Below are 20,348 nucleotides of genomic sequence, written 5' to 3'. Positions count from 1 at the left end.
CTACAGTGTGGCTTTGTTTCTAACATTTATTGTTCTATTGAATATCGTTACTGATGAAATGCCCAAGGTATCAAAAACTGTCTCCTTTCTTCAACTGTACATAAATACCCAGCTTGCCATAGGAATGTTCATCACCACTATCTCCGTGTTTCTTGTACACTCGACTCATTCAAAAACAAATGGTGTCGTTACTGGGGCGGTGCTTGCTGTCTACAAATTCTGCAACCTCTGCTCGAAGAAACAACAAGTTCGCTCTAAATCTCCTGAAGAAGATGACCAACATGAAGACGAACATATAAAAAATGGCCAATGCGAGAAGTTAGACATGGAGCATGTTCAGCAGACCCCGGGAAGGTCGAATGCAGAATCAAATCAGTCCCCTCCGATTGTGGATGCTGTCAACGTCATTGATGACACCTTGTTTTGGACATTTCTAATGTTATTTGTCCTGCTTACCATAGTTTTCTTGCTGTTTATGTTTATTTAAGCAGCTCGAGCTGTCTGAAAACAGTAGGGGACTGACGTCAATAAAGACACACCCCTTCTAGGCGAATGCTGTCAACGTCATACACATTGATGACGCCTTGTGTTGGAAATTGTTATCTGTCATGCTCACAACAGTTGTCTTGTTTACATAAAAGTTTACATAAAACAACATAAGTTGTCTAGAAACACTAAGCATGACTGTTTTATTCTGATTGTTGAAAAGTAAATTCATGTCTAAAAGAAACAAGCATAATAATGTGGTATTCCCTAGAATGACCTTGACACCTTTTGTGAAGTTTTATGGGCGGTTCTTAATATAAATGTAGATATAAACTTATAATAGTAGCTTGCATCAATGTGCACGCAATTTCGCAATACAGTACTTGATTGATGGATTTCGGATAATCGTTGAAAACACTTCATTTCATTTCAAAGCTTATTGCCTTAACATGCATCAAGATGAGGACAAATATGGATACATTCTGTATAAAGCTTATAATTTGAATAACTTATTTGGCTTTTTCATTCATTCTGGGTGTACATGTACTGCAATAATACAACTTCTTTTTAGGTCGTTTAACAACATTTTTCGTTGCAAGATCAAAGTACCTAACAATGCAAGAATTCACCATTAAATATACCAAACTAGATGAGTGCAATAACTACATACCTTCAAGTTCAATTTCTTTCCAATCTGATATCCATTAACTTTGTACTATTTTAATATTTACACTCTTAAAGAAAAAAAAAGATCATCAAACTAAATCCATTATCTTTTTTAACAAAATGCTGCTTTTAAGTGCCGAATATGATTTGAGATAGATTGAGAACAGAGTTAATTGGATTTCTTAAAATATTTTCCCATATCTCCTCGTCAAACAGTTATCTTTTGAGGGCCATCTTTGAACTGTCACTGGGCTGATATTCTTAAGGGGCATCTTTGAAATCCTGTGACAGGGCCGATACTCTGAGGGGCATCCTTGAACTCCTGTTACTTGGCCGATACTTTGAGGGGCATCCTTGAACTCATGCCACTTGGCCGATACTTTGAGGGCAACCTTGAACTTCTGTGACATAGCTGATACTTTGAGGGGCATTTAGAACTCCTGTGACAGGGCTGATATTCTTGAGGGGCATTTTCTATCTCCTGTGACAGGGCCGATAGTCTTGAGAAGCATGTTTTTAACTCCTGTGACACGGTTGATATTCTTGAGAGGCATTTTCTTACTCCTGTAACAGAGCCGATATTCTTGAGGGGCATTTTCTAATTCCTGTGACAGGGACGATATTCTTGAGGGACATCTTCTAACTCCTGTGACGGGGCCGATGTGTAATTTGCAAGTTACGTTATTACTTTCAGGATTTTCTTAACATTTGATTTTGCTCCATTAGACGTAGTACAAAGTCTTGTCAGTAGTATGTTGCAATTGTTGTTTAACTTGTGCCTCATTTGCATATACACAATTGATACTTTTTTGTACAGGAATTGGTTCATAGCCATTCGGTCACCAAATGTGGGTTGATGATAAAAGTACTCCTTTAGAAACTTAACGAGCTGCACAGGATCGGAGCACACCGTGTATAAAAGAAAGAATTAATTTTTGCTTCTCCAATGTTTTTGGGTTTTTTATAATAAATCTTAAAATGTTGTAAATATTGTGTTGTTGTTTTGTAATATACAGCATCAGATGTGGAAATATTTTATGAGCCATACTCTCTTGAAGGCACTTCACAATCTTTTCACATCAACACTCAGCATTCATCAAAATCAATTATAAACCACATGATTGCATTGATTATGTACGAATTCCCTTGTGATCAGGTAAAACATTGTTCAAGAGATATGTTCTGAGCTTCCATTAAATTACAACTAATGTCCTGAGAACTATTTACCCTTCAAGGTACTGGCTATGAACGAAAGTTAATGAATTTTTCATGGAATAAAGGTTATTACATATTGCACACATTATTGTGAGCTCACCATAGCATTCCTATTGCTCATTTGGTGATAAGAAATATGTATCATCATAGTCCTGGCCGTTAAATAGTGACCGTGCTCAGAACGGTTGTCTTGTAATAATACTTAAGTTTTTTATATATTAAAGCTAATATGACAAACAGCGTGAATGATATTAAGAATGTCTTTTATGCTAATAATATTATCATGTATCATGTAGTATACAATTCTTGCAAAAATGAATGTGGGAGGTGCATGATGTCATATCAACCATGGGAGGTGCATGATGTCATATCAACCATGGGAGGTGCATGATGTCATATCGACCATGGGAGGTGCATGATGTCATATCGACCATGGGAGGTGCATGATGTCATATCGACCATGGGAGGTGCATGATGTCATATCGACCATGGGAGGTGCATGATGTCATATCAACCATGGGAGGTGCATGATGTCATATCAACCATGGGAGGTGCATGATGTCATATCAACCATGGGAGGTGCATGATGTCATATCAACCATGGGAGGTGCATGATGTCATATCAACCATGGGAGGTGCATGATGTCATATCAACCATGGGAGGTGCATGATGTCATATCAATCATGGGAGGTGCATGATGTCATATCAACCATGGAAGGTGCATGATGTCATATCAACCATGGGAGGTGCATGATGTCATATCAACCATGGGAGGTGCATGATGACATATCAACCATGGGAGGTGCATGATGTCATATCAACCATGGGAGGTGCATGATGTCATATCAACCATGGGAGGTGCATGATGTCATATCAACCATGGGAGGTGCATGATGTCATATCAACCATGGGAGGTGCATGATGTCATATCAACCATGGGAGGTGCATGATGTCATATCAACCATGGGAGGTGCATGATGTCATATCAACCATGGGAGGTGCATGATGTCATATCAACCATGGGAGGTGCATGATGTCATATCAACCATGGGAGGTGCATGATGTCATATCAACCATGGGAGGTGCATGATGTCATATCAACCATGGGAGGTGCATGATGTCATATCAACCATGGGAGGTGCATGATGTCATATCAACCATGGGAGGTGCATGATGTCATATCAACCATGGGAGGTGCATGATGTCATATCAACCATGGGAGGTGCATGATGTCATATCAACCATGGGAGGTGCATGATGTCATATCAACCATGGGAGGTGCATGATGTCATATCAACCATGGGAGGTGCATGATGTCATATCAACCATGGGAGGTGCATGATGTCATATCAACCATGGGAGGTGCATGATGTCATATCAACCATGGGAGGTGCATGATGTCATATCAACCATTGGAGGTGCATGATGTCATATCAACCATGGGAGGTGCATGATGTCATATCAACCATGGGAGGTGCATGATGTCATATCAACCATGGGAGGTGCATGATGTCATATCAACCATGGGAGGTGCATGATGTCATATCAACCATGGGAGGTGCATGATGTCATATCAACCATGGGAGGTGCATGATGTCATATCAACCATGGGAGGTGCATGATGTCATATCAACCATGGGAGGTGCATGATGTCATATCAACCATGGGAGGTGCATGATGTCATATCAACCATTGGAGGTGCATGATGTCATATCAACCATGGGAGAGTCATGATGTCATATCAACCAAACCTTAATTTGCTCCATCTTCAAAAACACAATCTTAATACATTTACTTAAACTTATTTATTTTACAACAATTCTGAAATGAGTTATTACAACATTATAGTTATCACTCTTGACGGCACATTGTCATGCAATAGAGTGGTGGAAACCAGAGTACCAGGAGACAACCCACTTGTACGCCTTAATGACTACCAGGTGAGAAACATTAGTGCTAATAGACAACAGCGCTAACTGGACATCCTTAATACATTACTGAAGTGAATGTGCTATGACATTTTCAATTATTTCAAGGGACATTTTGAGTAGATAAACAACACATGAAAATGAAGCGATTGATGCTCCCAATACGCCCATTTTCTATGAAAAGGCAGAATTGTGAGCTGGTTGAAGGTAAATGGTTGTAGCATTATGATAAACAAGTTGGAAAAAATCATAACATGAAAAGATATGGGCAGATTTGAGAATTAAATTCAGTAAGTTTCAAGAAAAGAAATAAAAAAGCAGCAACTGAAAATCACAAATACCAAAGTTATGGCCCAAACAAACTCTGATAAGGGGAGTTTCAGGGGAGATAACCAAACAATGCAAACAGATTTATGGTTCTTGGTTAATGCATTTCCTCTTATTGCCATCTATATACATTAAAGATTTCATTTCAATCCATTTAGTATTTTCCAAGATATGGCTCAGATAAGAACCCATTTTTGAAAAATACCAGGTTAAGGGGAGATAACTAAAGAAAAAGGATTATAATTCTTGATCACTGCACTTTCTCTCAATGCCATTTATATATATTTGAAGTTTTATTACAATCCTTAAAGTATTCTACAAGATATGTCCCAGACATGCACCAATCATGAAAAAATAGTTAATATGCATGAGAGGATTATGGTTTTTTGTACTCCACTCCAATCTACCTATATACCAAGTTTTATTTCAATCCCATCAGTAGTTTTGAAGTTATTCTCTAAACAAGGGTGTGACGAATGAAAGGATGGATGGACGGACGGACGGACAAATCAGCAACTACATGCTCTCCCATGGCATGAATCTATGAGTAATTATAACTGTAACAAACTAGTAAATATTCCAACATAAGTTATAAGCCTTATAGATTAAAATAATTCAAACATTGTAACAAGCCAAGCTATGAAAACATTTAAACTAAGAGTGAGGCAGGTATCCATTTTTCCAGTGTGGGCTTTGTAGGGTTGTTCTTATATGTTTAACTGCGTGATTTGGTGAATTATCAAATAATCTGCTAGAATACATAGTCCTACTACCTGCAGTGAAGAGTTGCTCCCCCTAATTCGTCGGCTGAGATGATCTCCCCTGTGGCAGCCTGGACAAGGGGAGGACCACCAAGGAAGATGGTGCCGATGCGATTTATTATCACTGCCTCATCTGCCATGGTTGGCACATAAGCCCCGCCAGCTGTACAGCTACCACAAACTATAGCTACCTGGAATACACATGATTATTTCTCTTGCTGGATTTTTGTATTTATTTAAAAAAAAAAAATATCTTAACTAGGAGTTGTCATTTAAATGCTTTCAGAAAAGGCGTTTCTTTCAAGTAATCTTGAAAATTTATAAAGATTCTGTATTTCTTTTTCTTTATCATTCATAAGACACAAACAACTGACATCTTTTAAATATACAATGAACCTCATAATATACTCATTACAGGTAAGCATAACATATGAGCATACCTGAGGGATACCCTGTGAGCCCATGACTGCCTCATTGTAGAATGTCTGACCTCCAGGGTTGAAAATCTCAGACTAAAGGATATAACATGTTTCAAAACTGTGAGAGTTCATAACACAGAAGGCATTGAATAAGCATCAAACCTGCATTATGGAATTATCATGGTTTGTACCACAACAGATTACAAGAAAAGTTCACCCTACACCCTTAACATAGAACATCAATATTCCATACAATAGATCTGATACAGTTTTCCACATACATGTACTTGACATCAATTTATAGTTCTTAATGAGTTCCAAAACAGATAGAATTAACCATTTTAACTTCATTTTTAATAAACCATCTATCCAACAATTTCAATACAAAGGACAAAATCTCAAGACAGATAAACTTAGAAACAGGTCACCTGCAGCGGCAAGAATGCTCCGCCTGAGTCCACGGCATATACACAGGGGATCCTGTTCTGCTGAGCTATCTCCTGGGCTCTGAGCTGCTTCTTCAGAGTGATAGGGTAAACTGTCCCGCCCTTCACCGTCCCATCATTGGCGATTATCATGCAGTACCTCCCATGGATCTTTCCTACACCTATAATAATTTAGTGATGTAACATTTTTTTAATTATTTTTTTGAAAACTGAAATCAAAGAATAAATTTGTGTTGACAAAAGCCCAATATAAGCTCAAGAAAACATGTTTATGTTAGGCCAAAAAAATATGGTAAATTGTTAAGCCTTTGCTTACTATCTGCAATGGTTTCTTCTGAGGATGGGATTTTTAGGGGTAACTAAAACATTCAGAGAAACTGCATGATTCCAAGGAAATTCTCAGAGACTCATGCCCCATATTCACACCTGTGATGACCCCGGCTCTGGGCACATCTCCATACTGCATTGCATGCCCTGCAATGGGAGACAACTCCAGAAAATCATCATAGTTGTCCAGCAGCAGGTTTATCCTCTCTGTAACCAACAACTTCTTGTGCTGCTTTGTGTGTCGCAATATGGCCTTTTCACCTCCACCTAAAATAAATCAACATGTTAACTGTGTTGACAATTAACCATTAGGCAATCAATAACAAAAATGTTCCTGGTCATACTTTTACAAATCAAAGGCTCTGCATAAGTTGATATACAAGTTCAATTATTAATATATATATATTATATGTCAATCTTGCACTAAGACCGCAATTTTATCCGAGAATAAATAACATACTGCACTGTACAAATCCTCCATGTTACCAAAACCAAGTTTACATGCACCATGCAAATTTTATGCAAAACAGCTGGTTTATGTTGTACATTGAATTCCAAGATATACTTCACAATAAAATTTTTAAAGGAAATAACATGCCTGCACATGATTTCTTCAAGATCTCCTCATATGTTGTCATCAGTTTGTTGGAAGATTCCAAATTCTGCTGAAACTCAGGTGAACCAGTGTCTACCTCTCCGCTGATGACAGGGAATGGTTTGATCCGCCTCTCCTGGGGTCGGGTGGCCGAGGGGTAAAAGGTAGCATGGAGGAGTCGGCATCCTCTCAGCTGGCACAGGCCACCAGAGGCCTTTAAAAATGAAATGCTTGTGTGTCCAATACTGGCCATAACTGGAAAAAATGGTGTAAATTCACTTCTGTATGCATGAATGTTTACATGTACATGAAGATCAAGCATCATTGCATCCATTTCCATGTATTGTGGCCAAATAATATGTATGACAGTGTTCAAACTGTTTAAATTCTAAGACAGCGTAACCTTATTTTAGGACGCCACGTTTGATGATAAGTGGTTGTGCATTAAGCCAAACATTGAGAGCAGACACTGTAGATACAGCTTTTGCCAATTCAAAGGTCATAACTCTGGAGTGAATGAGTGGACATGGCCAGGTATCAAACCTGACTAATGTAATTATAAGATATTCTGCCCATACACATTCTGCCCAAGTTTGGTATGAAATTATGATATGAACACGGCTTCTAATATAATTGATCAGCACTACAGATTTAAGGTAATTTTCTTATATTATTTAAGTGTGATTACTGTTGAGTGACTCAAACGATATGGCTTGTTATCAAATTGTTCCAAGGATTATGCCCAAACACATTCTGACTAAATTTGGTGATGATTGGACAAAGGTTTCTTAAGTTATTGAGTGGACAAGGCCAATTTTAGGTAATTTCAATAAGAAAAGGGCATTAACTCTTGATGATTGGACAAAGGCTTTATAATTTATTGATTGGATAAGACTAATTTTAGATAATTTCTATTATTACAGGACATAGCTCTCGAATGACTACAGCGATATTGCTGGTAATCGAACTTGTTTGAAAAAATCTTACAATATACATCCTGACCAAATTTGGTGGTGATTGGACAAAACTTCTTAATTGATTGAGCAGACAAGACCAGTTGAGGTATTTTTTATGATTTAAGGACAAAAATACTGAGTGACTGGAGCAATATGCCTGGTTATTGAACTTGTTCTGACCAAATTAGGTGAACATTGGACAAAGGCTTCTAAAGTTTTTGAGCAGACAACAAACTGCTAGATGCCACCACGGACCTATAAACCATGGATTGGCAACTGCCCTATATCGGTAAAACGATAAGAAATAATAATTCTCAAGTCACAATCCTTAGCGCGCACTCGGCAAATATCGGAAAATTCAGCCGAATCCCCGATCGTTGATTAACGGCGATCTTCGGTTATTTCCGCCAACTCTGCTAATAATGCCTTGTTCGGTATAGATTTAATTATAATTAAAAACTGTGATTTTAATCAGATTCAATTGGACTATTATCAACTCAAATGAAAGTACCGCGCATTTGAGTCAATTTTAATTAATGTTTTCCTACATGTATATATTCGGCCGATGTCGGACGTCTCGAAAATGACCACACGGTAAGATCTTGGAATGAAATCCCGCTGCACGCGTGAGTTTGAGATTACCGCATTAACACAGATGAGAGTTGCCAATCCATGGTTTATAGGTCCATGACGCCACCCACCCACCGGTATACTGAAAGTAATACTATTAAAAAAAAGGGTTAATAAAAACTATTCTATTTCTTACACATACAGTGTATATGTCTGACCTCACTAGAGCTTGCCTTTGTGTGACACCTCTTCCACTGTACACACCACCATGTTCGGGGACAAACAGTAGCTACATGTATATGTACATTGTCAGGACCACCTTATCAAGTAGTTGGTACATATACTGTACATATAAGTGCACATGAACTAAATCATTCATGAACATGAGTCGCCAAAACAAAAATCGTCAAAGACTCTTCAGTTACTAACTGAGTTAGTCTAAAATAATAGACGTGTTATACGGGATTCTTCCAATCCCTAAAGGATTTGCCATATCAAAAATCTAAAAAAAATCCGTCAACGTACAATTATTTGGACTAACTCTTCAGTAAGCTCATTCAAAGTTCAAATGAAAGCATCTAGTATTTTAAGCAAACCAAGATTATGAAACAGTTAATTGAAAAAAAAGAAAAAAAAATGAAAAAAATACTGTACCCGTTGAAATGTCGTCTCGGTAAACGTATTTCGTTCTATTTTTTAACCTTTGTTTTAACCCAACGAAATTAGTCAAGTTCCACGCAGCGGCTACTTCCCTTTGCTGCTACGTAAGAGTTGATACTTGATATGAGACAAATGAGCGAGTTGCACAGACATAGAGAATTACTCTCTGTTAGAGCCGTATAGTATTTATATTAAAAAGTTTATCCAGATCAAAATAGCCCTATCAGGTATAAATTAGAAAAATATAACCAAAACAAAAAGGTGGCAAAATTTAAGCACCTCCCTGAGAAAGACCACGTGGGTTTTAAAACGAAAATGTTCTTTTCGAGAATCGGGGCTCTGGTGTTTAGCAATATGCGCATTTTCTATTTGGATCTAACTCAGATAGTACGCATTTACTAAAAGTTCATATGAATATGTCCGTGTTTAATACATTAATTTTTGTATATAACTCTCGGTTGGTATTAAAGGCCTAGTTTAAGCCTTCTATAAGTGACCACCACCCCCGCCCAAATCTGAGTACAGTACACAATGTATTTATTTACTTGGCTTGATCCCTCTTATCAGATCTCCGATCTGAGTATCCTGCTGTGCAGTTTGGGATATTTTTTTATTAAAATGGATCCTAAATTGCCCTGAGCCAATAAACAAATACACAGGAAATTGGCACCCACAGTGACACCAGTGCAGTTAGCAGAAGATGCACTGCAGGGGATTATCATGCCAAACATAAGTTAAACTAGGCCTTTAAAGATAATGATAATAAGTGATGACACTTGGCTTGGTATATAGCCGAGCATATGCGAAAAGGTACCTTGAAATGGTTCCAGGGTTTTTAAGGTCAATGCCACTTATAATTACAAGAAAAGAATAGAAAAATTGATTCCACTGAATACATACATTTAGTGAGGATTATACAAATATGTATAATAATTCATCTTGGTGATTAGTAAGCTCATTCTGAGATATACCTTGGCATTTTTGTTGTCATGTACGTGAAACGCAAGAAATGGCATCTATTCCAATCTGAAGTGTTGCATATCTACATTGAAATGTATACGGAAATTATTTAGTAGTGTATAACCTGATTGCATAAAGCTCACCTAGAGGTCGCTATTTAATTTTTATTTAAACGATGTATTTGGAACATTTTCGTTAAAATGGGGACCTTGATATAACTTTAAACTGTTTTGATACAAGGGAAAAACGTCCCCATTTCAGACGATAAACGTTTAACGCAGGACATCTTGCTCTGGTTGTGTTTTCACAGTAAAGATAGCTGCTGTTCATAACATCTCAATTATATCAAAACGTTTTAACGACGAATAAACTCAACTGCTATTTCATATATTATAAGTCCCCTTTTACATTGGAAATAAAAGCAGTAAGTACATGCAAATACAGTTTATACATGGATAAGTAAATTTACTACACTCTTTTAATTAGGTTAGACAGTAACTCTGGAAAGATGGCCATACAAAAAGTCATTCACGTCATATGCATGTGTTGCAGATTTACATTATCTTCTTCATCTGACAAACAGTCAACACGTTTGCACTAATCCCACTCTCTCTTGACTGAGAAACGAAAAGTCTCTTTGTGTCCGGACAGTAACAAATTGCCAGGGGCTTCGGAATCGCCAGGAGCTCCCTTCTACCAGCGAAGCAAGCCAATTTACTTTGGGAAACCGTGTGAACACTGTTCCTGGACTTATTGCAGACAATGATGTCGCCGTCGACTTCGATGATGCCGTGTGAAAATCTCTCCCTCTCAACAACCTTTATATCATCTGTCCCTTTATCCTTTTTAAATCGCAAAACGCCGGAATCAGACGTCATATAGATGATATCATGAAAAATTGTCACGTATCGTAACCCCCGATATTGCTGCATTGAAAAGGCTTTCAAAGTGGAGCCATTGTCTACATCCAACATCAAAAGTTGATCTACTCTTTGTTTTTCTATAACAACATATATATATCGGTCGCTGCATTTTATCCCATAACACTTGTAAAACAAATCGAATCCAACTCTCTTCCTCATACCAGGCGCATCACAAAAAGAAAGCTCTTCCTTCTGAATAGACGCAAACACGATCTTCATCTCCTCTGGAACAGTTACAGCGATCTTGTCCCCAGGGGTCAGTGTCAAGTCAAAGGGGCTGCATTTCAGCTTCCGGCAGCTTATAACTTCGGGCTTGGAAGCGTCTGTGCTCAATAGTTTCAATGACATGTTCCAGCGGTCGGCTACAACAATGCCTTTGGGATGCAAAACAACGCACCCGGTAATTTCACACGCGCCTTCGCCCGGTGCTTGGCAAATAATTGCGTGATCAGCAGACCGTGAATCTTCATCAGAAGAACGCTCAATATCCTAAAATAATGACAAACATATTTTAAAACAATAATTTTGTAACGTCAAACCTTTAGAAAGCCTAAATAAGTCGTTTAATCTAACGATGCCAATCTTCTATGGAGGGAACGGTTTTATTGAAGCTTTTAACAATGGCTTCTGCGAGATGGCAATATGTAAAACAATTCTGAACTTATTTACCTCATGTTAAGCAAATATTTATGCAGATTCAATTGCAAATGTCCGATATCTTTGATAATATTAAGTTCACAATGTAAACCATCTATCGTAATAAATTTCAAAGCCATATTAATGTGGGTTCAATATTTTGACAATGTGAAACATTCGAAGATAGTCCTTTATCGCCTTATTTGTTGTTTTTTTAGTTTGTATGGATTTTCAAATTTTAAAATCATTTTGAAATAAAACTTATTATTCAAAATTTACCTTTGCTGAAGTTTTATCTGAACCGCTGTCTTCTGCAGTGCTGGACTTAAACATTTTATTCCAACCTGTTCTCAACCTTTGACTCATTGTGGGAGTATTTTTATTTATTTTTTGTAAACGAACAGGTTTAATACGCGTTACGTTTCAGATGCTCGAAATGTTATCTTTCATTTTCTAAAAATGTATTCATCAATATTATCTATACACGTTCAATATCTTTGAGTGGCCGTTATCATACATATCTGGTTTAGATAAAATAACTTACTAAGATTGTGAGAAAAACAATTACTTCCCAATCAAATATCGCCGACGCAATAAACTATACATGTACTCTGGTATACGTTAATTACAACACAAAACAGGAACTGGGCTTGTATACATTGTGGGTTTTTTATATAATATATATGCACTGTGCTGTTTGTGGAGTTTTGTGTTGTTGTTCCATGTTTCTTGTGTGTGTTTTTGTTTTGTTTTTGTGTTCTATGTCTTAGGCGTTTACCCTGTGCCATTTAAACAGGGTTTATGTTTAAACTTTTGGCTACCTGTTTCTGTAGTTTTTAAACTATCTGCGCATGCGTGCAGGTAGTCTTAAGACCGCAAACTTCAAAGAACTACTTCTTTTCATGTCGTTTTAACCCATTTTTTGTCTCAATGCGCTCTATGTTTAGCAGAATGACGACTAATTCATAAAAATAGATTAGTTGTATTGCGGTACGAGCATGAGTTCTTGCTTGTTCGGCTCTTTCCGCGCTGTATTTCTGTAACCCGGCGCTTTATTTTTAGCAGAATATAACTATATATAGATCGTTATATTTATCAGATTAATGTGGGTCAAAATAATGGAGGCTCTGGTAGGAAGGTAACATACTGATATTCACTCTGAGCTGAGCCCAAGTTGTTCTAGAAATTATTACCGACCGCAAGTGTACCATCGCCTGCAGGGTTTGTTATTATAACCTGGTGTGACAATGAAGCACGCTTATTTGTAATGGTGTATTTTTATATTACTTTTATGAGATAAGAAACAAAAGTGATTGTCTGAAAGTCAAAATAGTTGTATCTCAGGTTTCGCGTTGCTAATGCTTCAAATACTATGATTTGCCTGTTATACAATAACAAAATACTATTCATATTTGACTTTTAGGCGTGTTCTTTTCTAATAAGATGTTTTCATTATTTTGCGTAAACGCTTCGTTCCGGTGTTTTGTTGGCATCGTTTTGGACATTAGGCTTTCAATTTATTCTAACACATATGCCCTGATACGACAGTGAGTTATGCATACGTTTGATGAAGAAAAGTAGTTTGGATTTAACCTGTAAAACACCCAAAGAGTGGGAAGCATTCATAACAGCACTAGTATTATTTCTACACAGATACTTACATATTAAAACATAAATAACATTTATTTATCAATAAAACTTGAAAAAGCACAATCATATTCACTTTCTTAGAACGGACAATTTCCGATAATCTAAAAATAGTTTCAACTACATTTACTGACTGATTTTCTAAAAATAGTTTCTACATACATTAACTGACCACATGTTTGTCCTCATCGCGAGAAAACGACCATCTGATAAGCTCTGTATTTTGATAGGAATTATTGCTAAAGTTGCTCGTAAAATCAAAATCATTTTCCTTAAACAATAAAAACGTGTATGTTCATAAAACTTGCCTAACGTATGATATCTAAGCAAAGCACCGAAAACCCTTTAGAAGCGTTTGAAAGGGGCATGCATTGTAACTTTAAATACATGGGGATACTTTGACTGAAGTGATAAGCTGTGCATTTTGAATGGAATTATTGCTGAAGTAGTTTGTAAAAAAATGCATTGTTACACTAAATACATGGGGATGGGGGATTACGACGATTGAAGTGACATTTACATAAACAAAATGACACAAGACGCCGTAAAAAAATATAGATATGTCTGTTTCCTCGCCCAGTGTGGGCACAAGCGCTCTTGGCCCTCGGCACATTTTTCACTTTTATCTATGGCCCCTTCACCCATTCCCATAGTTCAAATAAAATTTGCAACTCTCATATATTTGCCTATTGAAGCGTGATAAGGAATATTGCATGTAACATAGTTTTATGAAAGAAATCAGTAAAAATGATAAATGCAATTCAAAAGATGCACGTACAAATTATACAACACACTATATTCGTAAAAACAATTTTATTTTAATGGTGAATTTATAAGATCAATATTTCATTCAAATCGTCCACATATACAACATTATGCTTACTGGCAACCAAACTTCACACTCGCCTACAAAGATGCGCTAGGCCAGAGTAAAAACCAGAAATAAACCTTCAGCCCGATTTGGAAATGCAGAAAACTCTGGAAAGTTGTACCACCGCGCCTAAGCAGCGAGTAATGCACATATGCCATGTATATTCAATATTTACATATATATAGCAACATCAAATTTAATGCACGTTGATAAATAATATCCATGTATTGTTAAATTTGAGCGCACCAAAACGCTTAAAAGGTGAAATACGCAAACAAAGTCCTAAATCATGCCCATGTGATGTCCATTGCGGTTAGAGCTGTCCTCTGTCATTTTTGGCGTGATTTCTGACGGCGGTCACGTCACGGCCACGTCATCCGTTCAAAACGATACAACAAGGAGCACCCGCGGAACACGATAGTTTCCGTTCGAAAGACGATGTGAACATTGAAATGCTTGCTTCAAATGGAACGAAACTAATTTAATCATTTTAACACTTGAAATATATAATTCATTTGAACGCAAACCAAAGGTTACGTTCTTCTTGTGAAAGTCTTCTGCAATTTTAACTGGTCCCCTAAAATATTAGAAAACACCCACCTTGATGTATACTTTTGCTATACGAGATTCTTACAAGTATTTGTCTTTAATATAAAGACCAACAAAACACATTTTGATACATAAATCATTAAAAACAACAATGGTGGGAGGGTGTGACATACTGACTAAATAAATAAATGTTATCGCTCCCAAATAAACCCTCGATTGGCGAACCACGTTTTCAGCGAAAACCTTCTTATATATCGCATCATGAAAACCACGTGCATTCCCACCAATACCCTTCCGCCAAACGTCTCACCCCTGAAGCAGACAATAAATCGTCAAATTTGAGACGGAAATATTTTATTCTGTCTGATTTAGTATGATTTAAACAATCACCTCAGTGAACGCAAAGTCGGAATAAATATACCAATACGTTAAGGAAACAAACCGAAACACATTTGCAACAGCTACAACCCAAAAACATAACTTCCGGTGCTCTATACAGATTGACGAAAAACTTCTCCACAGCCGAAATACTGCAATGGTCAGCTGTACACGGGAAAGCTTTTCTGTGTGCTCAACAAAACGAGCATCACCAAGGACTAGGCTCCTTAACCGTATCGTTTAACCTCCACCATACTATAGCCTCCAACCTTGAACATGGCTCGCCGACACACTTCAGTTGCATTTGATAATGTGCATGCTCGATTGTCTCTTCGTGGAATTACGTGACTATGAGATACGAGGTAAAATTCTACGAGCCTTCATAAACTGCTATTCAGATTTACAAAGTATCATTGTGGTAAACGGCATTTCGTCATCCCAACTTCCGGTCAAGCAAAACGTCCAACAGGGAGGAGAATGGTCCACGTGGTCCTATCTTTTGTTCAAAGACAAGCTCCTCCAAGACCTACAATCCTCCCAGTATGGGCCTGTCGTAGGACATTTAAAGGCGGGAAATCCCACGCTCGCCGATGATTTGACGCTCGTATCACAACATAAACTAGCAATACAAAAGCAAACCGACATTGTGTCTGCCTATGCGAACAGATGGCGATACTAACCCAACGAAAGTTAAAGCTCATATATCATTTTCGATAAGAAAACGCACAAGAATTAATCACTAGAGATAAATAGTTTCTCTGTCCAGTGTTCAATATCAGGCAAACATGTTGGAATTGAACTAAATCAGAAAATGAAATGCAGTATCGCGATGGAAGCTAGAGTTCGTATGGTGCCATATTATTGCCATAAGATAACCTGATTACGTTCGCGAATTGTTTCGTGTTAACCACGTCATTTTCGCTATAATTAACTTGCTATCTAGTTAATATTCGCGAAAAATTGTCGGTAAGATAAATATCATATGTCTAAAACAGGCTTGAAAGTGCCCAGAACTGCCACCTATTACCCTTTTAAGCTATACAACACTAGCTAACAGGTTAACCAATTATGGTTTGCAAAAATCCACCTAATAAGTAAGATAATAACTGGTTAACTTGATAAGATTCGTGTTACTGCTAGTAACATTTAACAAGACTACTTTTGATGCAAAGCATTAAAGACGTCGCATATGGTGTTGAAAGATGACTTAAAGGAAGCAGATGCAGTTTACTAGCATACCAAGTTTGAGGAACCTGGATACAAGCATTCTTCAGTTATTGAACGAAATCGGATTTTCAGCTCAAGGTCACCCTTGATCTAAGCCCAACTGGAGTCAAAATAGTTAGAGCGCTGGTCATATTCGAGGTCTCTATGCCTAAGCAATTATTGATAGGAAACTGTGTATTTTCAGCTAACAGTCACAACGACCTTGTCCTATGGCCCACTGACCTCAAAGGAAAACTCAAACCGAAAGAAGGGTGTTGCTTAAACCCGGTACCCGTTATCACTTTCCAGTGATACCGGGATATTATCAGATGACAAATATCGGTATCAAATGACACGCTATGTATTGCCTATTGAAGGAATGATTATCGGATAGAGATCTCTGTGTTGCTGTTTTTGTATTACAATAAGAGTATCATCTCTAAATCGCCATGGGTCATATAATCACACTTTCAAAACTTGGAGGGTAGAAATGGCTAGGGTACGAAATGCCTACATTAATTTATCGGCTTTTTAAAGATCAAAACTCATTTTCATTGTATTAATTAAAACATATAGAGTGTTATAAAAAATAAATTGTATTCCCCAACTATCACATTAAAAACACACACACAAACAAACCCAAACAATAATTATTAAATTAAAAGCTTCTATACTCAAGATTTACATGACTACATTAATTTATCGATTTTAAAAAAATCGAAACTCAAAGTCTATAAAATGATACCTTAATTAAATCAATCAACTCCAACTTGTTATGGTTCTTGGTGAACTTGGTGTTTACCCTATTAATCTTAAGATTGAGAGAAAAATGCTCAACATTTGGAGTTTGTTCGTCCCTGGAAAAACAGATAAATATTGTGCTGTCCTATATAAACTTATGTATAATTTGCATATCAATAATGTCTACAGTTGCCCGTGGATTGTTAAAGTGGAAAGTGTATTAAATAATCTGGGTTTGTCTGAGTATTGGCTCTCTCAATCGGTTATAAGTGTAAATTTGTTTAAAAGTAAAGTAAAATTGACTTTGCAAGATCAGTATAAGCAAAATTGGTCAAGTGACATTAACACCTTTTCATTATGTATGAGCTATAGATTATTCAAAACAGATTTTAAGTTGGAAAACTATCTTACACATGTTTCATGGAATCTTGCTTATATGATATGTAAATTTAGATGTTTGAACAATTGTATTCCTGTTGTGAGTGGTCGTTATATGAATGTTGATAGGACTTTACGAAAGTGTACATTATGTGATATAAATGACCTTGGTGATGAGTTTCATTATCTTTTGAGATGTTCTTTGTTATGCAGATAGGAAAAATATTATTGATAAATATTACCATCAGTATCCAAATACACTAAAGTTCCAGAAGTTAATGTGTAGCACTGACACCTCTACTTTAATTAGATAAGATAAATTCATAAACTTTATTTTGTTCAAATTTAAAAGATAAATTTTAGTTAGTTCCAACTCCACCTTACTTTTTTTTTCTTTTTTTTCTCATGCAAACTATTTTGTCATTGTTCATTGTACATATATCTTGTTGTAGTGTTGTAGAGAATAATTTCCATGTCATTGTTCATTGTACATATATCTTGTTGTAGTGTTGTAGAGAGTAATTTCCATGTCATTGTTCATTGTACATATATCTTGTTGTAGTGTTGTAGAGAGTAATTTCCATGTCATTGTTCATTGTACATATATCTTGTTGAAGTGCTGTAGAGAGTAATTTCCATGTCATTGTTCATTGTACATATATCTTGTTGTAGTGCTGTAGAGAGTAATTTCCATGTCATTCTTTTAATGTTATGTGTATCCATTGTTCGTCATTCCATTTTATTATTGCATTTTGTTTGTTAACTCTGTATGCCTGTAATAGGCCATAAGTTTTTTTAATAAAAGTTCAAAGTTCAAAGATAAAAATGGCCAAGTAATTCCGAATTAATTTCCTGCGATTTGATGATGGGTTATCGTGTGAGCCTAAGTAATTGTTGGGTTTCGTACAGTTCCTATAATTTATCATTGATACTGTTATAATATAGCTAACGGACGCATAATTTGGATTTAAAGCTTACCATAGCACTACTATGCGATCTTCGTATTGCATAATCTCGTCCAAATGTATCTAGATAAAAAGAAAAGGGTCTACGCTGCTTACGTCGACTATTCTATTAAAGTGTTTTGACCGGTTCTACAGAAGTGGACTATAGTTTAAACTAATTAAAGAAGGGATAGATGGAAAGATGCTAAAAATTCTCAGGTCAATGTATAATGATGTTAGGTCATGTGTTAAACATACGAACAGGCTATCAGACTTGTTTGAGAATGGCATCGGCTTATTTCAAGGGGAGATCACTTCGCCGATATTGTTTAACCTATTCTTGAATGACATTGAGACAATGTTACACGAGAATATGAACTCAGGATTAACGCTAGACCAGCTGTCAATATTCTTGATAATGTTTGCCGACGACTGTGTTTTATTTAGCGAAACGGCCAAAGGATTACAAAGTCACATTGACATGTTACATGGGTACGATGAACAATGGAAGCTTAAAGTTAATATCAACAAAACCAAATTAATGGTTTTCCGCAAGGCTCAGTTACGACGAAGCGATATATTTACGTATTTCGGTGAAAACATAGAAGTAGTGGACAATTACAATTACTTAGGGTTTGTTATGAGCTCTGGGGTCCTTTCGTAAAGGTGTCGATAATATTGCAAGTAGAGCATTGAAATCAATTATGTCACTTCGGAATATGACAATCGACCTATATTTACCAATAAATATCACATTTGATTTATTTGATTCTTATGTTTCCTCGATCCTTAATTATTGTTCAGAATTGTGGGGATTTCCCACCGATAGCCTAGAGAGACTGCATCGTAAATTCCTAAAGAGGACACTTAATGTAAAAATGACCACAAATAACCTAGCTTTATACGGTGAAACGGGACGTTTCCCTTTATTTGTTATCAGGAAAGTCAGAATTGTAAAATATTGGTTTAAACTTATGAATTGTTACACATCTAACCATATACTTTACACTATGTATAACACGTTGAAACGTAGATGTGATCAAGGCAAAAATAATTGGGTGAGAAATGTTAAGGAGATGTTACAATTGACTGGATTTAGTGATGTGTGGACATTTAGAGACTCATTTATTTACTCTCATCACATAATACAAATATGTGTTTTGAGGTCATCAACATGAATAATACAAAATGTTGTATATACACATGTAAAAGAACAATAAAATATATTAACCAGGCTGTATGGTTAGTAATGTAGTACTAAGTAGGTTCAAACAAAAGTTTGAGTACATAAACAGTTAGAACTATTTATAAGGACAGTGGATGCTAAAATTAGAGAAATAAAGTAATGTTGGTTAAGGGTTTAAAAGCTTGACATATAATTGTGACAAATTTGCTCAGGTTATTCAGCTTCAAAAGATCATTTTCACACATAACATTTTTGAAAGTAAATATATTAGTTTTATGCATGTTTACATAATGTAAGTATCTTTTCCTATCATTATCAAAATATAGGCACAGTAAAAGGTAGTGGAATTCATCACCAATTTCATTTATAGTACATAATTGACATTTTCTATCATTTCTGTCTATGCCGAGCCATCTTTTTTTTCAAATGGTAAATGATTATTACAAAGTCTAAAATTAATTAGAGATTGGACAATGTTCTCATTTACATTAAGATAACATTTTTCAAGTTCCAATTCAATTTTATAAATTCTGTTATTGGTACATTTGGAGGAGTTAAAGACATCACTATTC

At 36.3% G+C, this 20,348-nt stretch overlaps 2 protein-coding genes across 2 annotated transcripts in view; both read right to left on the bottom strand.

Annotated features, from left to right (window-relative positions):
• Positions 1-9,427, bottom strand: part of LOC128213192 (uncharacterized) — a 39,981-nt gene extending 30,554 nt beyond the window's left edge. Inside the window, exons 1-6 of the mRNA XM_052918744.1 lie at positions 9,352-9,427; positions 7,175-7,426; positions 6,676-6,843; positions 6,232-6,410; positions 5,825-5,896; positions 5,397-5,575 (exon numbers count right to left, since the gene is read on the bottom strand). Of these exons, the coding sequence (XP_052774704.1) occupies positions 5,397-5,575; positions 5,825-5,896; positions 6,232-6,410; positions 6,676-6,843; positions 7,175-7,424 (848 nt within the window). The 5' untranslated portion in view covers positions 7,425-7,426; positions 9,352-9,427. The remainder of the gene's footprint in view (positions 1-5,396; positions 5,576-5,824; positions 5,897-6,231; positions 6,411-6,675; positions 6,844-7,174; positions 7,427-9,351) is intronic.
• A 1,215-nt stretch (positions 9,428-10,642) lies between these two features.
• On the bottom strand, positions 10,643-12,286 carry LOC128212883 (uncharacterized). The gene is made up of 2 exons (XM_052918272.1): positions 12,156-12,286; positions 10,643-11,729 (listed from the first exon to the last, which is right to left on the bottom strand). The coding sequence occupies exons 1-2, from the start codon at positions 12,240-12,242 to the stop codon at positions 10,872-10,874; spliced, it is 945 nt and encodes a 314-aa protein (XP_052774232.1). The 5' UTR covers positions 12,243-12,286; the 3' UTR covers positions 10,643-10,871.
• Between the last annotated feature and the right edge of the window lie 8,062 nt (positions 12,287-20,348).

Source organism: Mya arenaria, chromosome 13 (assembly GCF_026914265.1).
Source record: "Mya arenaria isolate MELC-2E11 chromosome 13, ASM2691426v1".
In the NCBI taxonomy this organism is placed as follows: domain Eukaryota; kingdom Metazoa; phylum Mollusca; class Bivalvia; order Myida; family Myidae; genus Mya; species Mya arenaria.
This window is presented reverse-complemented; position numbering and strand designations above follow the sequence as displayed.

Coding starts and splice junctions, on each gene's coding strand:
- LOC128212883 (XM_052918272.1), bottom strand. CDS start 12,242: ATGAGTCAAAGGTTGAGAACAGGTTGGAATAAAATGTTTAAGTCCAGC. Junction 11,730..12,155: donor CAGATAAAACTTCAGCAAAG/GTAAATTTTGAA, acceptor TCATTATTTTAG/GATATTGAGCGTTCTTCTGA.